At 34.7% G+C, this 21,861-nt stretch overlaps 1 protein-coding gene across 1 annotated transcript in view; it reads left to right on the top strand.

Moving 5' to 3' along the window:
• Nucleotides 1-1,246: 1,246 nt before the first annotated feature.
• The window catches only part of LOC126826029 (neuronal calcium sensor 1), a 77,325-nt gene continuing 56,710 nt past the window's right edge, over nucleotides 1,247-21,861 (top strand). Inside the window, exons 1-2 of the mRNA XM_050555543.2 lie at nucleotides 1,247-1,879; nucleotides 21,316-21,340. Of these exons, the coding sequence (XP_050411500.1) occupies nucleotides 1,816-1,879; nucleotides 21,316-21,340 (89 nt within the window). The 5' untranslated portion in view covers nucleotides 1,247-1,815. The remainder of the gene's footprint in view (nucleotides 1,880-21,315; nucleotides 21,341-21,861) is intronic.

Consider the following 21,861-nt stretch of genomic DNA (forward strand, 5'->3'; position numbering starts at 1 on the left):
GTCGGTCGCATTTTGGCTAAACACCCCCCCCCCCCCCCAAACAAAATCGTTATGTACGCCCCTGATGCCCCTATATTCAAGCCAATTGTTACACGAAGGAGTAAATATCAGAAAAAATAAAGGAACGAAAATTGTAATCTTATTTAATTAGATTGATAAATGTCGCTATATGTTTTTTGCTTTTCTTTCAGGAATAACTTCAGACTTCCAATTTTATCTTCTCGTTTTATTTTTATCCATGGATTTTGTTTCCAACGATTTCCTTAAAACAAAGCATCTTGATCAATGGGTGCTTGTGTCTTGTTAAACGTGTCTAAACAATTTTTATGCGATGTTGCAAAGGTTCTAGCTTTGGTATTTATTGATAATATTTCTTTTCTCTAAGATCAGTTGACAGGTAGATAAATGGTTTAAATGAATATCCACCTTATGTACAAGTTGTAATCCAGCTTTAACAACGAATGTCGACCATAATAAATCATTCCAATTTAGTACCAATGTCTATAATGCATTAGTGGCCATTACCTTTTTTAATATGAAGCCAATATCCCAAGTTTATATCGATATGTTTATATCGGTATCCAGCACACCAATTAATGACGGTAATTATATCGATACAAGAAAGATGTTTTTCGGAAAGAGAAGCAGATGAGCGGCATTATTTTATACACATGTAATATATTAATGATGATCACCACAGACAAAAACCAACCCACTAGCTAATTTAATTAAATAAATCACTCCCTGGGCCGTGGTGACCCATGATTTTGCATGAGGAACAAAAATCCCGTCCGGGCTCCCAAAAAACAATATTTATATTATGTGTGGTGGGGTGGCAGTTTTTATTATTAATTTTCCATTCTTGTTATAGTGACAAAACTGAAATCCAATCCGAAGCCGATGTGAAGTCCACAGAGAAACATTCCAAGACACTAAAAACTTGGGAGCGAAATGAAATGGGTTTAACTTTCTGCCTTTGTGCACCAACTGGGCCAATACAAACATGATATAGGCGCTACCTGGTGTACGAAAGTGCGGTAGCGCCGTGATATAGAGAAAATTTTGCCCGGACAACCCGAAAAATAAACTCTACTGCATGGCGCTTCAATTGTTTTCGCGGGCGGGGGGGGGGGGGGAGGCATCCCTTTTTTTAAACGTTCCATTCCACACTGTGGTTGCCAGAGCAAACGGCCGGTTGAACAAATTTTCGATAACAGAACTATCGGTAACTGATTTATTTGTAATACAAAAATAGCCATTACACGCATTTATCATCACATACAAATTCCCCCCATGTATAACGAGATATGCTGGGGTTTCACTGAATGGAAGATTCCAACGTCTTGGCGGTAGCGCGTGCAGTCAGTAAATGGCATTACCATTCTAGCAGTAGAAGTGGATATTACGGCTGTGATAGCAAAATGTAACGTACAGAACTCTACACTTTGTTTAACGTGGGAAGGGAATATAGTTCAAAACTCTGTGTTCCGTAGATATGTGATTAAACTTTGTTTGATTTATGGAATAAATCAAAATTCTGCGAGGTATTTGTAGTAAGGGTTTACTTGATTAGCTTGTGTAGAATATTCCACAGTTTTCAGCGGCGTACGGGGTTTTCAAAGGATATACCAGAGAAGTACTACCTGTTATAATTCTTATGGATGTATTAACTAACACTTTGCTTTGAATATGGATCAGATTTCTATGCGTTTATATAGCAGGAGTGAAATAACAGAAGTGTAACGACTTGTACTAATAATAAAAGTTATGTTTAAACAGTTTCCAAGGAACTGAAGTGCCAATCTTTAACACACGATGGGTAAACGAGCTAGTAAATTGAAACCCGAAGAAATTGAGGAGTTGCAAAAAACTACCTATTGTAAGTATACAACGAAGAAATAACTTGAAACATATATTTTTTACCAAAAATAGCATGCTTTGGTTAAGGTGAAATTAAACGCTTTAAAAATGGGAAATGAAGGCAGATTATTTTTATTCATCACAAGGATGTTGTTTGCATCAAAAGCCAGAAAAAATACTAGGAAAAATTTAAGTTGCCAGTTGCCAGTTGGAGATACATCAAAAGAAGCGTTTTCGGACATTTGTCATTTGACAAGTTAAATGTATTCATCATGAAGATAAGATAAGATTTTTATTCAATATTGCACCGAAACATCCATTAAGGACATACAATATAAACATTTTTACATAAATAACGATCAGTAACATGAAAAATAATAAAAAAAATTTTTACAAACAAAATAATGATACTTTTTTAATCTAGCCTAAATTTACTAACAAGACAAACAGTATATATAATATGTGCACATTTACCTCAAAAAGGCCAATAAATGACCATAAAGGAGTGTTATTTTTTGGAAAGTGGATAAACAACCGGATTCGGTTCCTTACGAAAATTTACAACGAAACTGGATATCGTCTCTGATTCGGTTCCTTACAAAAATATACTACGAAACTGGATATCGTCTCTGATTGGCCAAACTAACCCTAACCCTAAATAAAGGAACCGTACCCGTGTAATTGTGGTCTCTTTCCGGTACTTTTTGATTTAAATGTTCTTCCACCAGAATTGCAGGCAAAAATTAACGAGTAATAAAGAATTTCTGGGTTATCTGGAATGTTAATTCCTCGCTTTCTTGCATTTTCTAATGTCCGCGTATCTCTTCGCCAATATATCACTTTATTCTTAAATTCAAATTTTTTTTTTTTGCCTCTAAAAGTGAATTTAGAGTCGGAAATTCAGCACCAACAAGGATGCCTGTAGAGGCCGCCATATTGGAAAAGACTGCTAATAACCACATGATAAAATTGGCCAATTTGAGACGATATCCGGTTTCGTAGTAAATTTTCGTCAGGAACCGAATCCGGTCGTTTATCCACTTCCTATTTTTTCCGTGTCCTTTGGTTGGTTTCCTCCCACTGCTAAAAACCTTTACATGCTCTCACCAGCTGATTTTTAAGTAATGCATCCAGACAGCTTGATATATACATTGTATAAATGTAAATAGAATTGGGCGATATCCCTGGAATCAGACATCGCGATATTTTATACAATATCAATAAATTCAGTTTATCACTTTTTAAATGTAAAAAACAACATTGGAAATACCCCCGGAGTATTTATTTGACACTTTCTAGTCAATGTTATTAAAAGTTTTTAGCATTAATACAATACCGTATTTACAAACAAAATTTAATGAGCTGGTTCAAACACAGATCTCTTAAGCCATGAAAACTTGCTAAATATATTGGTCTATGTTGTTTATTACAATTTTAATTTCCAGTATATTAATTATGATATTTTATTTAAATTAAGAATATTTACATGAATGAGGCACAAAAAAAAAGTTTGTGTTCTTTCGGCCGTGCATGTTTTTTTATAACTACGGGTACGATTGAATGCTAATTATATACCCAAGCAAACACATTTTTTCTTATTCAAGTGCATACCATCTTGAAAATGCATTATGCAATGCAAAAATACAAAAATTATACTATAAAACGTAAGTAAATGTCAAAAAATGTCAATTGATTTAGTCAAATACATTTTTCTGGATCACGGACCACCATGACACGTCCAACTTTGAGTCTGAATGATAATCAATCTACCGGAACTCTCAATATAGTAGTTGGCATTATTTATATTTCTGCTTTATTAAGCTCTAGCTAACTTTGGCATAAATATTCGGCATTAGCTAACTTTGTGAAATGAACACTCAGGAGTTTATAACGGTATTTATTGCTATTTATTCATAATTAAGAAATAAAATATTGTAAATAACATAAAAAAAGAAGGCATTTTTTCAATATTTATGTTAAATATCATCCAGAAAAATCAATCGCGGTATGTTCGTTTTTTCAATATTTTTCTGAAGACGGTATTTTTGACGGCTTTTATTTCTGTGACGGTTTTATATCGAAAAACCGAAATATCGCCCAGCTGTATATGTAAGTTATCCAAACCAGAAGAGTATGATGATCACAAGAACTATAAGCAAAAGCAACTTAATTCCGCTCCATATATTACATCGTAGACAAGGTAGTGGATGCCAGCAATTTAAACCAATCTGATCAGACCACAAAGATAGCCAGCTTGGGAAATAAGGCCTTCAGGTCATATTCCTGAAGTAATAGCCCGAGAAATCCCTCTCTAGCCATTGCTGTACTGAGGCTGAAATATTGGGTTTGCGACCGTCCAATCGAGGGAATTTTCACGACTGACCACTTAATAGGAGTGACCTCTTAAAGATACATTATGGAAGATTAGATAAAGAGCTGGCAGTTCTCACTATGATAGATAAAAACTAGTCTCATGTGAATGGCAATCTTTAGCGTCTGGTTTTTCCAGTCTACACCGATGGTATTTATTGCGCATGCTCTCCAGATAAGAATATAGCGTCACCATTTGACATGACTTGTGGAATATGTCTGGCCCTGTTCTTTGAGTCCCCTGTTCCAAATGGCGCTGAAACGCATTATGGTACACGATTCGTGTACCAATGGTAAAATGTTTATTTTGTCTTGAATATTGGATATCAGAAGCCCACCTTTCCCTGTAAGATCACAAGATCAATGTTGATTTGAATTGACAAATAATTTGTGTTTTCAATGTCGAAGATTTTTGATGATATTGAGTTAGAGACTTAGCTACTTTAAGTTAAGTTCACAGTTTTGGGTTGTTTTTTTTTGCACTTTTGCATTCGGATGACAAATTAAGGTAGCCTTATAATCTTTTATCCAATTTAACTTGAGTATCTAAACCAGTAGTCAAAAATTAGTGTAATGGTATCACTAACTGGCAACTCGACTGTTATCTGCCAGTTTAGTGTGTGCAAGCTTAAGTGAGGGAGCGTTTGTTATTTTTTGATCAAATGGTTAGGCAGTTTTGGGAACATTGAGGGGTGTCAACGTACAAAAGACTCTGCAATTAAACGGCGGGAAAAGAAGTTGACAGAAATAATTAAGAATTTACTTAGGCCTCAATATGTGTAAATGTTCAGTAAGTAATAGTTATTAGCATACATTCTGAAAAATGGACCCTCCCATAATGAAGCTAAGTTCATAGACGTTGCGTCTAACAACAGCTTATTTATAGCTATACATGTAGGTATCCCCGGCGAATACAAAGTTTTGGGAGGGAATTGAAGCAAATTTTTGATAGATTGGTTACTTTGAATATGTTTGTAGTCCAAATATATCATATCACAAAGTTTGTATGGGGGAATGTATCTTAAGTATCTAACCAGTAATCAAAAATTAGTGTGTACTGATTGATGCCAAGATGCATTTATTTCTGTTGATTATGTTCCTTATTGCTTTCAGGTTCGAGTAGCGTCTAATTATGTTTGAGGATACATATTTGTTGAATCATTAATGCAATTATTTCTAATGGTATATAGCTTTTTTGTGCTATTTGGTTGTAGGGCCTATGTATTACCCATTTCTGTTCGCCAACATTTTAATGTATCACATATGGCAGTCATCCTGTCTATCCCCCTATCAAATTGAAATGAAGAATCCTATTGATTTTCAACATTTGTCAGTAATCACAACTAGAGTTATGCCCCTTTGCTATGACATCATGTGTAAAGGCTTCAATTATGATTAAACCTTTTTTGAAATTTATATTTGTTGAATGCTATTAATGTTTTCGGAGATTCTATCCAGATTATCCCCCTTATTGTTAAAATTGTTTGACGATATAACTCATGATATTAACTGGCAGACTATCACTATTAATGATTAGTCGCATTATTTCTTTTACAGCTTTTTTGGGAATCGTTTTTATACGCCCACACTTTCATGTGGACGTATATTGTTGTCGCCCCTGTATGTCTGGACGTCCGTCCACAATTTGTTTGTGGACACTCTACAGGTCACAATTCTTATCCGATTTTGACGAAACTTGTAATATAGGTTTATCTCAATAAGATCTCGGTTGCTTTCGATATTGGCATGTATCGGATCGAAACTTCATGGATTATGGCCCCTGTTTGTACGAAAAATCACTTTTTTAGCTTGTGGACCCTATAGAGGTCACAATTTTTATACGCCCACATTTTTATGTGGACGTATTATGCCGTCGCCCCTGTCCGTCCGTCCACAATTGTTTGTGGACTCTCTACAGGTCACAATTCTTATCCGATTTCGACGAAACTTGAAATATAGGTTTATCCCCAACAGATCTCGGCTGCTTTCGATATTGGCATGTATCGGATCGAAACTTCATGGATTATGGCCCCTGTTTGTACGAAAAATCACGTTTTTAGCTTGTGGACCCTATAGAGGTCACAATTTTTATCCGATTTAAAAAAACGTATTATTATATCACCGTTACACCCTAAAAACAGCTGAGGTCGAATTTCATGAAAATCTGCCCAAAATTGACAGACAAAATGCCCGCCGTTTGTTCTCAAATAGCGTAAAAATATGGTATATCAAGGTTGTGGACCCTATAGAGGTCACAATTTAGATCCGATTTTGATGAAACTTGAAATACATATTTATAACCCAAAGATCTTGGTTCCTGTCGATATTCTCACATATTGGATCATAACTTCCTGAATTATGGCCCTTGATTGTATGAAAAGTCGCGTTTTTAGGATGTGATCCCTCTAGATGTCACAATTTTTATCCGATTTTAAAAAACGTTTGAATATATCACTGTTAAACCCTTATGATGGTTGAGTCCGAATTTCGTACAAATCGGACCAAAACTGACGGACAAAATGGCTGCCCCTTGTACGCAAATAATGTAAATATATGGTATATCAAGGTTTTGGACCCTCTAGAGAGTGGACACAATTTTGATCCGATTTTGATGTAACTTGAAATACATGTTTATAACCCAAAGATCTTGGTTCCTCTCAATATTCATGCATATCGGATTGTAACTTCCTGAATTATGGCCCTTGATTGTACGAAAAAATCACTTCTTTTTTTGAGCTTGTTCTCTGTCCATCTCTTGCAAAATGTGGGCGTATCTTGCATGGCAACTGCTTGTTTAACATTTTGAGTGAAGCCTGTATCATTAATTGCCCAGGACTGCACAACGCAGTGAACGCTTATGGCTGTTATATTCAATGTTTATTTCTTGCAATATCTATAAATTTCTGTCTTGTCCACAGGTTTATCTTGCAGGCTTTGTTTTGCGTATAGTGCACTTACTATTAGAGGCTTCAATTATTATCTTATCTTGCTGAAATTTAAATTTGTTGTCCAGCCTATTGAAAGACAGAAGGATTTATGATGATAATGTAGAATGTTATACCTTTTTGTTATGAAGTTATACAGGCCAGTCTGTCATTCACATTTCGTATTTAATACTAGAAGTCACAATAATCCATAGATATTTTTGATATTGATATGGTTTGTCTACCTCAAAAAAGCCTATAAATTTTCAATGTTTTTCAACAATCTGCTCCCTATTTATGTCCCTTTTGTTACTAATTCTTGTTCTATAATCGAAATTTCAAAAAGACCTGGAAATTATTTTGAATGAATTGTATTCTATATGCCAGTGCCATACTTCTGATTAAGTTTCCTGTGCAGCTTGTGTACTCAACCTAGCCTGACAAATTGAACACCTTTTTGAAAACATCAACAGCTAAAAAACTTGGTGTCTTCATACAGGATATCATCTATTCTAATCAACGTTTTTTTTCTCAATATTACGAGGGTTGGATGGACGAATGGTTAGCATGCGCTCGCTGTATCATAAGGTCTGTCATTGAGTCAACTGGCAGGGTTTCGACAAGGAGTAGGGTTGCCTGTCCAACCTCGTGGGGTTTCTCCGGGTCCTCCGGTTTCCTCCCACTGCTACATGTAAATACCCCAACGCGCAAGCGAATTAATGAAATAAAATTGAATCATGTGTTAGTCCTGAAATGACCTATTTGTGTGGAGTGGAGGTTAAACCCCATTTCTCTCTCTCTCTCCCCGTAATATTACAATGTTATAATTGATTTGATAAATAGTAAACTTTCACATAGGCATTCAATACAACCTCATAAAGTACGAAAGAAAAAAAAACCTGATGTGTTATGTCAAATCCTTTTTACAGATAAACACATACAAGACATTGGATTGAATAGAATCTTAAGAGACTGATCAGTAATTCAATCTATACCAGATACTATTCCTAAAATTTCACCGACAGTAGTATTCAAATTTTTACCCCCAATTCGTAATAAAATATTCAACTACCATGAAACTATTGAGAATCTTGACATACAAGAATTTGACAATTACAATAAAACACCATGTCAATGTGCCAATTCTCCGTTTAAAGATAAGTTTCATGACCATATACTCACAGGAAAGTTCGATATTGTTGAAGATAAAAATATGAAAAACATTTAATAAATCCACTTTGGACCACAATTTTGAGAACAACCAAGTAAAACAAATTTCAAAAAGTTACATAATAATCAAAAATCTCAAATCAGGAAATGCATAGTAGCTTGGTCTAATAAATTTCATGCACCTATAGAATCTTTTGGAGAATGGAAAAACATGGTTTTGGATCTCTTGTCAAAGAGAATCAAGTACCTGTATATTAAACAAAACACTAGGTCTTAAACATCTGCAGCTGAATGCCTTACCACTCTTCAAGAGAGATTTGTTTTAACGCCTGTCAATAAGGCTAACAACAATATTGCTTTTACCTGTAAAAAATACTATTTTAGGAATATTCTTACTGAAGTTGGACTTTTTGGAAGGACAACGTTGGCAATACTATTTTAATGCATATGTCAGTAGTTCAAAATACGTATTTTAGTTTTACAATTTGCAATTTCCATTCCTTCACAATACATGTACCAATGTCACAGTGTTAAAATACAGAATACACTTTTCAATAATACAAAATACAGTATAGTAGTTATTTTGCACATTACATTCTCGATTCTGCATTTTGCATAATGTACAAATGCATAATAGAATTTAAGATATTAGAACATATACCTAATATGGGATCTACAAAGAAGCTCATTTGCATACGGAAAAAAAGCCTGGACTAGGATGGAAAGCCCGGACTAGGACGGAAATTAATAATTTACGCGATGAATCTACAAGGGCAAGGCCAAGGTCAGTAGAAGGGGGCGGTACTCATAATTACAGATTTTTGGAAAACGATCAATGAAATGAAATGAAATAGAGTTTAATAATAAACTCTATTAAATGACTGGGGTGAGGTATTTAAAGTAAACATGCCTGTCTTAATACGAATTCCAGATAACATGTTACTGATCACTAAAAAGCATATTCATTTCTCTTTTCAAATATCTAAATAATTTTCTGGCACATTTATATTTACATACTTTGAAAAAATGAAATGAAATGAAATGGGGTTTAAACTGTTCTGCTCCGACCAGGCTAATGAAGACGGGCATATGCCATACATGCAGTTGCTATGAGGGAAATTTTACCCAGACAGCCGCACTATGGCTTACTCATATCTCGAATTCCAATTGCCGAAGGATCTTTTACATACATGCCAATGTATACACAGGTCCTCAGTTTTTTGTACTATCCATGCAGAATAGAGAAGAGTAATGTGTAAAATAACTACTATACTGTATTTGTATTATTGAAAAGTGTATTCTGTATTTTAACACTGTGACAATGGTATTGTGGAGCAATGGAAATTGCAAATTGTAAAATACGTATTTTGAACTGCTGACATATGCAGTTTGTACAGTGAACATTGAAATAATATTGGCAATGTTATCCTTCCATAGCAAGGACTTTGGGCCATCACCAAAAATGACACTTATAAATACATTATGGATTTGACTAAACCAGATATTTTACATAATCAATATACTTTCAACACTAGCATTGATGTTAAAGATAATGTTAAAATAGATGCACTACCTTACATTTATTCTATACCTAAATTCCATAAAAACCCAATAAAATTTGGTGTACATCCTCCAGCAACTGCCAAACAAAACAATTGGCTAAATCAATAACCAAGGGACCTTAATTATGCCAAATCCAACATGCCATTTGGTGCAGAGCACTTTGCAGTTACACTGGCATTAATAGTTTATTCATAATTGCTAAAAACAAACCCATCGTAGAAACTTTAGATAAAATCAATCAAAAATTTAATGCTAAATCAATAGAAACATTTGACTTTTCTACTTTGTATACTATGCTTCAACATTCAGATCTTAAAGATAAATTTGATTGGTTTGTGGATGAAGCTTTTAATGGAGCTTTCGGGAAAGGCAGAAACTTGATGGCCGACACTGTGGTTTTTGACAAAGAAAAGTTTCAATACATTTTCTCATTGACAATGTCATATTTGAGGTTGGGGATCAGATAATACAGCAAATAATTTGTTTACCAATAGGAACTGCCACCCCAATTATGGCAAGTGCACATTTATATAAATATGAATTCTGCTTGCAGGATCTTAAATAAAAAACTGATTACAAAGTAGCTAAAAGTCTAAACTATACCTTCCGATGACATATCACCTATCAATGATAACAGAACTTTCAACAAATATAAAAGTGAAATATATCCCCCAGAACTAATATTGAATAAAGAAATTTGTGGCACTATAAATGCATCTGTTCTTGACTTGGATATTAATATAATTTACAGTAAATTTAATGTCGGTATTTTTGACAAAACGGACAAATTTGGCCTTGAAATGGTAAAATACCCGTCAGTTTATAGTAACATACCAGATGTCACGCTATATAATGTTTTCTATTCACAGGCATTACGATTTTTAACAATATGTAACGATAAAGAACTATTTTCTTTCTAGAATAAAATCTCTTTATTCTAAGTGCACTGCCAAAGGCGGAGAACACAATTACGCATTTTAAAAGAAATTTTGAAGCTTCTATTCCTTTAACATACCAAGTTTGACAATTTTTGATAAGTATTTAACCGAATACATATTGGATAATGATCTAATTTAATAATTATTTTAAATTTTCTGCTGTTTCCTATTCTATCTGGATTATCACCCTTATTTTATATAAATACACATTCATAGTACGAATTCTTCAACATACCTGGACTGCATTCCTTATAAGTGTATTACGTATTATTTTGTGCAATCACATAGCTGAATAATTCGGATTAGTTCCTAAATTGATAGTTTATTAACCTTTTGGCGTTGTCTTATCTGAATTATCACCCTTTTTATTTGTGTTTTTTATTACATTTTAAATCTTGACATCATTTGGCAACCTACCTCCTTTTACATCATTCAGTCAGCAAGCGTCTGTCTTTCAAAACGGTTTGCATTTCTCCATATGCTTATTTGTATACAGTATTGTTATTTTTTCCTCTGTTTTTTGTGGTAAATGGAAAATATGCACTCATTTTATAGTCACTATACCTGAATTCTTAAATTCATATTTTATTGGGCATATAGCAGATCATGACTGGTGCTGGTATTACACAATGTTTTTCTCTGGGTCGTATTCCTGATTGCTTGATTTTCAATTTTGAGTGAAGTCTGTATCCCTACAGGCCTGGAACTGTACAGTGCAGTGGACACTTACGGCTAGTCCTCGGATCCATTCAAATTTTGATATGTACATTTGTTTGTAATTTTTGCGTATTGTGTCTTGTCCGTAGATTTGTTTTGTGTAATTATGTGTTGGGCAGTCCCCCTGCACTTAATACCAGAGGCTTTAATTATGATGTTTACCTCAAAACGCTTTTGCTGACTTAGCTGCTGGTAAGGATATGTTTTGTTGCCTGGCAACATGTGTCAGTTCAATTTCAATAGCATAACTTTAATTATGTCCTTAAATGGTAATAGTGTATATGGAATTCAATTATTTATTAATCTTTTAACAATATTTTATGATAAAAAAGACTTTTTGACAGAATTAATACATGTTCCATAGCCATATAATACACTGATTTACTTAGCCAAATACTTCCAATAAAATCACTTAAATGATTTTTTTTCTTCGGTGTGATCCATTTTATATGAGCTGTTTGCGGCCATTAAAAACCGATCTTTAATATGTTGGGGTTAATTGCTGTCACATTATCTTGCAACAAAATGAAATATTATTCTGCTTTCTTTGTGTGCTAAAATTGTGCTTTACAGCAAGTGAAGCTGAACTCTTTTATACAACCATTAAGTAAATGAAACCACAAATTGAGAAGAAAATAGCAGACATTTTTTTTGGGGTCTCTAAAGAATTGTTATTGTTAATTAGTAAACTTACAGTATTGTACAACATGCTAATTATACATGACTAATGACTTGAAGCTATTTTTTGAACATTGTTATCTCATGAATAATTCATTATGATCACTCCACAAAGTGGAGGCGTACAAATGTACATGTACATGTCGTATTGATGTGTCAATGATAGAACTGTATGTGAAAAAAAAACCAACCAACTTTTATGATTTGAAATATAGTCTTTGTATATAGCATAGCATATTATTATTAATGAGTCAATGATAAAACTGTATGTGAAAAAACCCAACAACTTTTATGATTTGAAATATTAAAGTCTATGTATATAGCATAGCATAGTGCCGTTGTGGCTGAAGGCTTCAACAAGCAAATTGTCAATTTCATATAATTGTTTAATACAGTTCCATAGTTTATTCCATCTGTTGTTTAATGCAGTTCCATATAGTTCATTCCATTTATTCTGTAATACAGTTCCCTAGTTCATGTCATCTATTCGTTGTCGTATGTGGTTGACAAGTAAATAGTTTATGAAATTGAAAATAAAAGTAAAATGAATGTTGCACCAACCAGGCTATAGACAGCATGCCACAAATAATGGGTGTACAATATAAGACAAATATATATAATTTCAAAGTATATTTTGTACTTAATAAAACAACTATCACAGAATAATAAATAAAATTTGAACCAAGTATGAAAAATATATAAATAGTAAAAATCTAAAAAGTGAGAAACAGATATAGATGAGTAAAGATTTATCCAAACATAAAGTTTAAGGATATGACCTCTACAAAATTACACCAACATAGAGAAAGTGTGCTTATTTTTTAACATCATTTTCAATCCCTGAAACTGACACTGATATCCAACCCAAACAATCAAGCCTATTTGGGCTACGATCAAATAGTTCTGTCAAGAACTGATTGTTATACAGCATATGAGAATAACACGGTTGGTGGTTAACTTTGGAAACTGTTAAATATGCCATTATTGTGATTACAGAGAGCAGTGTATTAAACAATAATCTGATAGGTATAAATAGCATCATGACATCTTGTATACATTTACTAGTATATTTCTATTTATAGATCACAGGTATTTATTTTACATATAAACAATACGTTTTGGATCAGATAAGTTTCTTTTATGGCATAGTTTCCCCTTGTCAGTGATGCAGGATGGAAGGCTTGCGGAAAAAAATGTCTAGTCATTCGAATGGGATGGAAATCTAAGGTCACGTGTACACTGGTGTGCATGTAAAAGAACCCTTGACATTTGGAATTCAATATAATAGTAGGTTGTAGCGTTTCTGTCCATGCAAAATTTCCCTCATAGCACACAGTATGGCATATGCCTGTCTAGATTAGCTGGGTCAATGCAGAGAAATAGAACTTTAATCCCCATTTCATTTCATTTCAGTTTCTCTTATGATAAAAGTGCATGCAGAGTAAAAAGAATTCTGTTTTTTGTTTATCTGCAGTTTAATTGACATAATATGTATTCTGATGATCATCATGGTTTATAAAGAAATTCAGTTTTATTTACAAAGTAATTAATTAATGAATATCCATAATCATTCACCAGTTTTCAGTGTTTTCAGCACATGTACGAAAGGTTTGACAGTATTTGATTGAAACGCATTTAAATTCTCTTATCTTCTCCCTGGTCAAATAAATTCCCTGGTGGAGCACAATATAAACATATATGGGTATGGTTCAGAAATTCATATCAGAATCTGGAATCTGGAGTTTAACATCATAAATTACATGTATATATACTAATCAGCAAAAGAAATGTCAGGTTGGTATGTTACTCTGAATATACGCATTGCATAAAACTTGACAAATGTTTTTATTGCATATTTGTGACCACTTTACATGAGCAACTTTACCTGAGCAATCAGGCTCCTTCCCAAACACAGAATTGAACCCAGGAAATGTTCTCAAAAACACAACCTGACTTCTGATATGGTAATGTGTTCTCCATGATTTTCATGTAACTCATGCTGCACGTGCTGTTCACCTGGACCTGCCTTATACCTGGGTGAATCGTTCACACTACAACGTTGGCAGCATGCCACGACCTCAGAGGAAGACTTGACGCTGGTCACACTCCCCAAGCCTTTGCCAATCACTTCCAGGTCAATGTTCGGACCATCTAAAGGTTTCAGGTTTCAACAACGCTTTCGGGCCACCAACACCATGGATGATCGCCCCCGAACTGGTAGACCAAGGGTTAGCACAAGGCGACAAGACCGCCATGTTCTGCACAGTACGTACAGAATCCCTTCACACAGGCATCAGAGACAGCACATCAGATAGTGGGAACACACGGAAGACCCATCAGTACCGATACAGTGCACCAACGTCTCACCAGAGAGAACATCCATTGCCGTAGACCTTACCGTGGACTGATCCTCACCACTCGCCATCGACGTGAAGTGAACGTCTACAGTTTGCGCAACAACACCAGAACTGGTGACACACACAGTGGAGAACTGTTCTGTTCACAGATGAGAATCGGTATTGGGTATCAACTGCAGATGGCACGACCAGAATATGGCGTCGACGTGACCAGCGTTATTCTGACCAATGTGTCATAGAAAGAGACTCGTTGGGAGGTCCAAGCAGAATGGTGTGGGGTGGAGTAGGCCTGAACCAGAGAGTGGGTCCTGTGGTCATGCTGGAAAACGTTGTTTCGATGACGTGCCAAATGTTGTATTGATTTTCAACGATTTCCAATGATTACTGTTGATTACCAATTTGAAAAATCTTGTGATTGACTTGGAATTTATACACAGTGTATGTTCATGAGATATTAAAATTTTAATTATTTCTGATAATTTCTTTATTGGTTCTTATTCTTGATGAGTTTTTGGTGTCTCTTGAAATTACCTATTACCAACAGAAGAATTTATGTGACAACCTGTGTGGTCTGCTGGGATGACTTGGCTGTATGCTGCTGTGTATGTTTCATTGCCTAACAACCAGCCTTTAGTATTGGAAAGGTCTATAAAATTTTACTTACCATTTTGAAATCGTGAAAAGACTTGCTTTTGTGTGAAATGGCTTATGTTACCTTTCCCTGTGCCTACCATCTTAGGGGAGTTTCGCGTTTAATGGGCTAACATGTGTGCTTTAGATCATAAGGTCTGTCATTGAGTCATATGACATGGTTTAGATCCACACCTGTATGTGACAACTTTGTGGATTTTCTCCGGGTCCAATGGTTTTTTCCCATTGCTAAAGACCCATATGCCCTCCTTGTCTAACGGTTTCTCTAATGGCTAAAAGACCCTTGTGCAAATTAATTTTTGGAATGAAATTGCACAGTATGTTAGTCCCGAAATGAGCTAGTTGTGTCAAGTGGACATTAAACCCCATTTCTCTACCCTATCATCTGATCTGCTTGAAATGTACAAACATGCCAAAATTTTTTTAAAGAATATATATTTATATATATATAGTAAAACATGACAATGATTATTAGTACTATATCTTATAAGATAGAGAAATGTATAACATGCCAAAAAAGTTCCAAAGAATATATATATATATATATAATAAGACACAACAATGATTATTAGTACCATATATAATTTGATAGAGAAAGTGAAGAAATGTTGTTTATAAAATATATATTAATAGATATATACTGTAACTGACATTTAATTACTTAGTCCTGATTACATGGTGACATCAGTTTAACCACTCTACTGAAATGAATAGTTCTATATATGGAAATGAAGAAACATTGATTCAGATTGTAACTATGGCTTGGCATCTTTAAATGGTTGGTATATTGGTCCGGTACTCAAGCTATCTTCCGATTTCTCTGGGTGGAGTGTTCTAATCAGATTGAACAAAAAATCTTAGGATCTGTGTAGAAATTGGTAGTTCACATATAAAATCTTTCGAGTTGTCAGAAATGCTTCTGTCTGGGAAAATGCATGTGTGATTACTTTTAGAGTTATATCCCTTGTTAACTTTGTGAAGACTCTAGCAACAAAAGTTCTCATCCAATCTGCGTGAATTTTATACACACTGTTCAGTTAAGTAAAATTTAACAGTTTCTTTTGATCACTTAGTAGGAACTAGCGAAAGTATTCATATCATCTGGTTTCAATTTGTGTTTCAATTCATGTGATGATTAACAATTACAACAATTTCTCATGACTTACACAGTTATTGGCCTTTTTTGTCATTGAACATGTCATGCCAATGATGTTATACAGATGAAGACTAGTTGGACTGCTTTGACGACATAATTGCGTATGTTTTGTTTCCTGTAAATCTGTCTTTATAAATGATGAGCTATTACTATTTTTAGCCATTCGTTTGTGCTCCTAGAGCCACTACACAGGCCCCAGATCGATACATTCGTACACAGGTCCTGCGAAATCGAGGACAAACGGCTAATCAGCTTTCTGCAAACTTGTACCAAGTTACAGGAATTCGAGTTACACCCCAAACAATTAGAAATCGGCTACATGCAGCCCATTTGCATGTGCGATGACCACGTGTTGTGCCTCCATTAACTCGCCAGCACATGGCAAACAGGCGTCAATGGTGTAGGCAGCGTAGAAACTGGTAATCGTTGATGGCCGTGTGTAATGATTTCACCGATAGGCGTGCTCGCCTTTGGAGGCATGTAAATGAGCGTCATGCTAACGTTAAGGTGAGACAGCATGACAGATTCGGGCATGGGTCTGTTATGGTGTGGGGAGGAATCCGCCATGACTGGCAGAATGGACTTGCATATTGTTCAAGGAAGGGTCACTGGTGTGTACTACCGTGACCACATCCTGGCACCGATAGTTCTGCCCTTTGCTCAACGTGCAGGTCGACGTTTCATCTTTCAAGATGATAATGCTCGTGTCGTGAATGACTACCTCCAGCATCACCATTTTGTCCATATATGCCTTGGCCAGCCATGTGTCTTGACCTTTCCCCTATAGAGCATGTCTAGGACATGATCAGGAGACGTGTTCGTTGACGTCAACGTCAACCAACAACACTGCAAGAATACAGTTGTTTATAAACGCCAATCCCAGTACACCTATGCTACAGAATTCTGTGGAACCTATGTATGCATGTGTATTTAGTAGGTGTAGTAGGCTTAATTAGTTTTCCATGTAGTCACGTATGTTTCATAATTAGATATTGACACCTTGCCATTATTATTATTACTATATCATATTGATTGATTGACAGGTATTGTAACGCTAATCAAGTAATAAAGGTAGCACAATTAACTCAGATTTCCATAGACACTTGCTATATCTATAAATTTTGAGCTGTAAATTATGATGTAGCCTGAAGGAGGTTATTTTAGTCAACAAACTGTAAATGCTTTATAAATGTAACAAACTAAACATACTAATTTTCAAACAGAAATATCTTGTGGTCAAATGTGCAGTTACCATAAAGATGCCATACCAGCTCCAGCAGTACTGGATCAAGATACATTGGGGATACAGGCACACACAAGTAAATGAGAGGCCCTGCCCAGACTCCATCCTACTGCATCCCAGATATATTTGAGTAAAAAAAACACTAGACTGATAGATATTTTTTTTATCCAGGTCAGCTCTGTGATCAACCAGCTATATTTTCCAAACCTTCAGCTGCAGCCTTAATAACACTGTCTATGAGCTTTCACTATTGCAGATGTCACATTTATCAGGACACTCACTTCAGTAAGCACTAAGCAATAGGTAAAATCCTCTATTTAAAGAAGCTAATTAAACTTCTCTGATTTACATTAAAATAAAGTATTGGAGATAGTTGGTCTGATGTGCTATTGTATTAGTAATGGGCCATGTTCTATTTCTAGATGTCCACTGTTAAATGAAAACAGATTGTCATACAAAAAAAACAACAAATCAACACATGCAATCCAATGAAAGCAACAATTGTATTTTTGAAAAAAAAATCAAAGATATGTAAGCAATTTTATTTACGTAAACCCCTTTTTATTGACAATTCTGAATTGCTTGATATTATGACTAGAAATCTTTAAAGAAGTAGTATAGGCTATTTGAGTTTCTATTTTGGCCTCCAATTAAGTTGAAAAAAGTGTGCCTAGTCATTTCGATGGTATGAAATACAGGGTGCCATCAATATGCACTTTACCATGCTTGTAAAATAATCCAGTGCAGTTGGAATTCGAAGAAGAGTACCTGGAAATACTGCTGTTTGAGCAAATTTTTTCTCCCTCCAGTCACAAATCCAGAAATAAAATTTACCATATGTTTGTCTGAAAATGACTATGTTGTCAAGATTTGAAACCGATTCCATTCCATTTTTTGTTGATTTTGATTGGCATGTACCCATTAGTATATCCAGTGCTTCTAAAATAGAGAGCCAAAACCCCTTACTATATAGTACAAACATAAAACAGAATGGTGTGTTATTATTAAGAATGAGATGTATACCAATGGTAAGTATTGTTTAGATTAAATAGAAGAACCAATATGTAATGTATTACATAGATTACATCTGTTCTGTTGTTGAACCACTGTTTTTATTGGTACCATTAACTATCTATTTTAAAGGAACACTCCCAAGATTTGGTTGCATACACATTGTCTGGGGGGAAGAATTCAGATCTTGATTTGAAGGTTTAGGTAAAAACTTGATATGTACACCACAATTTGGTAATCTACATCAGAGTGCACACTGCTTGTGACGAAATATTGCGGATTTGAAAAGGAATAACAATACTTTTTTGACATAATAATATCAGTTGTTACGTTGTTCTCTTTTTACCAATGTGTAAGTGGGGGGCTTGTATTAAGTTGTAAAAAAGATGGAGATGATCAGTTTAGTCAACAACATTTATATTAGACTTCTATTCCAATATATTATTCCATGTAAAATATATTTTTGTATATGTATATTGATGTATGTGTATGTTTTGTATACTGTTCTTAATGGATGTAATATGCAAATAAAGAAGTTGAAGTTGCTTATGGAACACGTGACTAGGGAGGAATCATTATTTTAAGTGAACACATCAGGTCACAGCAGTGCCACCAAACAGACCTCTTAGAAGCCTTTTTTTGTCCTTATAAATTCACCCTGAACAAAGTCATTTAGAAAACATTATTAAATTTAACAAAATAATTTACAATCATTTAATATACAAACACAATCATTGCGACAATTACACAGATGTTACCTATTTAAATCATGTTCTCATGTAATGTCACACCATATTTATATCATGTTCTCATGTAACGTCCTACTGTTCAGCTCCAACAGGGCTTGTGAAGACAGGCATACACGGCATGCAGTGTGCTATGAAGGAAATTTTGCCGGCACAGCAGCACTATGGCCTACTCTTATATCGAATTTTAACTGCCAAGGGATCTTTTACGTGCGTGCCACTGTGTACACGGGACCGCAGTTTTGCATCCCATCCGAATGACTAGACTGCTGTCCTTGTCAGGCCCTCCGTCCTGCACCACTGACAAGGGGAAACCACATTGGAAAATCCCAATGAACTTTCTCGGCCTGTTCTAATGTAATGTCACCCCATATTCATATAATGTTCTGATGTAATCTCACCCCATGTTCTGATAAAATTTTACCCCATATTTATATCATGTTCTGTCAACCATTATTTGTGTGTGGATAAATATATTAATAAGCCTTTGAAATTTAAGAAAAATAATTTATAGTAACGCTTATCAGGTCATATCATCAAAGAATGTCAGGAAAGAACCTTTGACGATCTTTTGGGAATGTCTCAATATTGAAACTTTCACACAGGGTAAATAGGCTATTTCTTTCAATTTTGGCATTTGATTAAAAATTTTGAACCCACCTGTACAAGCCTGTGAAATCTGGAACTACGCCTTTAACCATGTAGCAATAGTCTTATTATCAGGATCTCTTGTGCCATTCAAATGGGCATTGAGCAGTGATAAGCCTACTATTTTCTCCACACATAATAATCTTTCATTTTTAACCAGTAAGACAAACATGAGTAAATGCCTTTTGGTGAATGATCGAACTAACTTTAGCAGTGTTATTACAATTAGCAATATATTTTGGGTCTTATTTATTTTTCTATCTCTGCCAGGAAAAAAGGCAGACATAATTCTATATTGGATTAAGTAGAGAATAGCATTTGTTTATCTGTGTAGGCAGTTAGGGCAAAATATTTGGCATAACAAATACAAGATGGAGAGAGAGAGGTTAATATCTACTCAACACTAAACAGATCAAATCAGGACAAAGATATAATATTTTTTGTCCCCTGCCTTTTGAACAAAACAGGGAACTAATAAAATGGGTTTATCCATCTGTCGATGCAATAACTCTCTGCCTTCTGATGGTATATTTATGTCCCCTGCCTTTTGAAGAAATGAGTGGACTTTCAAGATTGTTATCTTCTTCTGTCTGTCCATCCCTCTTTTTGGGACACAAGAACTCTGCTTTTAATTGAGCTAGAATGTTCAAACTTGGTTTAGATGTTTATTAGGTGAATGTCATGATAGAGTGTGATGATAAGTATTTTCCTCTAAGATTAAGTAGGGATAAATAATTTGATTGGTTGAGACTTGGAAATACAATAACTTTGGCTCTAATTGAATGAAGGGTAAACCACAAAGTATAGTTTCATTACATCAATACCTCACAGATTTGATTGAAATTATGCTATTGGTTCATATTTTCACTGACTTGAATTGGCAGGTCATTTCCTTCAGGTGATGCAGGCTACGTGACAATTGTGATGGGATAATTCTGCCAAAGATCTGATATCTGTTTATTGAAAAACATTGTATTATGATAGATAAACTTTGTGGTCTTGCATTTCTCCTGATGTTTCAACATGTCACACTGACTTAAAATCTGTTTCATTTATCTCTTTGAGAAAGACATGCAATTTAATTAAACTATTGATAATAGAAATTTAACCTACAACATTTCAAAATGTTAATGTGTTCTTTAGACTACTGTGATTCCCCATTGATTTCTCTATAAAATAGCCTGCCGTTTTGCTTCAGACCATGTCTGGTAAACCTGCTGTACAGACCACAGACATTGTTAATTGCTATTTGAAGATCATTTTTCTCTTCTTTCTATTTTCAGTCACGGAAGGTGAAATAAGGCAGTGGTAAGTACAAAGTGTATGTTCATTATAAATTACTGTTAAACTAAGAAGACTTAAAAAACTATCAGCTCCTACATCTTAATCATCATAGATTCTAATCCACTGAAAATCTCATTTTTAACTGCAATATTGCAAAAAGCTGTTCAGAAAACATTTTCGTCTCTTTTAACAATTATGACACCATTTATCTTCCTTTGTTTTGTTTTTTTGTGCCACTTTCCAATACTTTTAATCTCTCACTTTATCTCTTATGCGAAGCCAATTCTCACAGCATGCAAAATATCCATTAATCTTTTTTACTTCTGCCTTGTGCTTCCAACAAATATATCTAATGTTGGCTGGTGGATTTTGGCATCTGATAGTTGAGAGTTTACATGAGATTTAGGGAGATAGTCTAATAAGATAATGACTTGTATATTACATTACACTGCTTTTAGGTAGTAAACTCTTGGTTAACATGCTTAAAATGTCATGGTCAACAAATCCACAGGGAAGACATAAGTGACTCCTCTTGAACTTAAACA

Source organism: Patella vulgata, chromosome 1 (assembly GCF_932274485.2).
Source record: "Patella vulgata chromosome 1, xgPatVulg1.2, whole genome shotgun sequence".
Classification (NCBI taxonomy): domain Eukaryota; kingdom Metazoa; phylum Mollusca; class Gastropoda; family Patellidae; genus Patella; species Patella vulgata.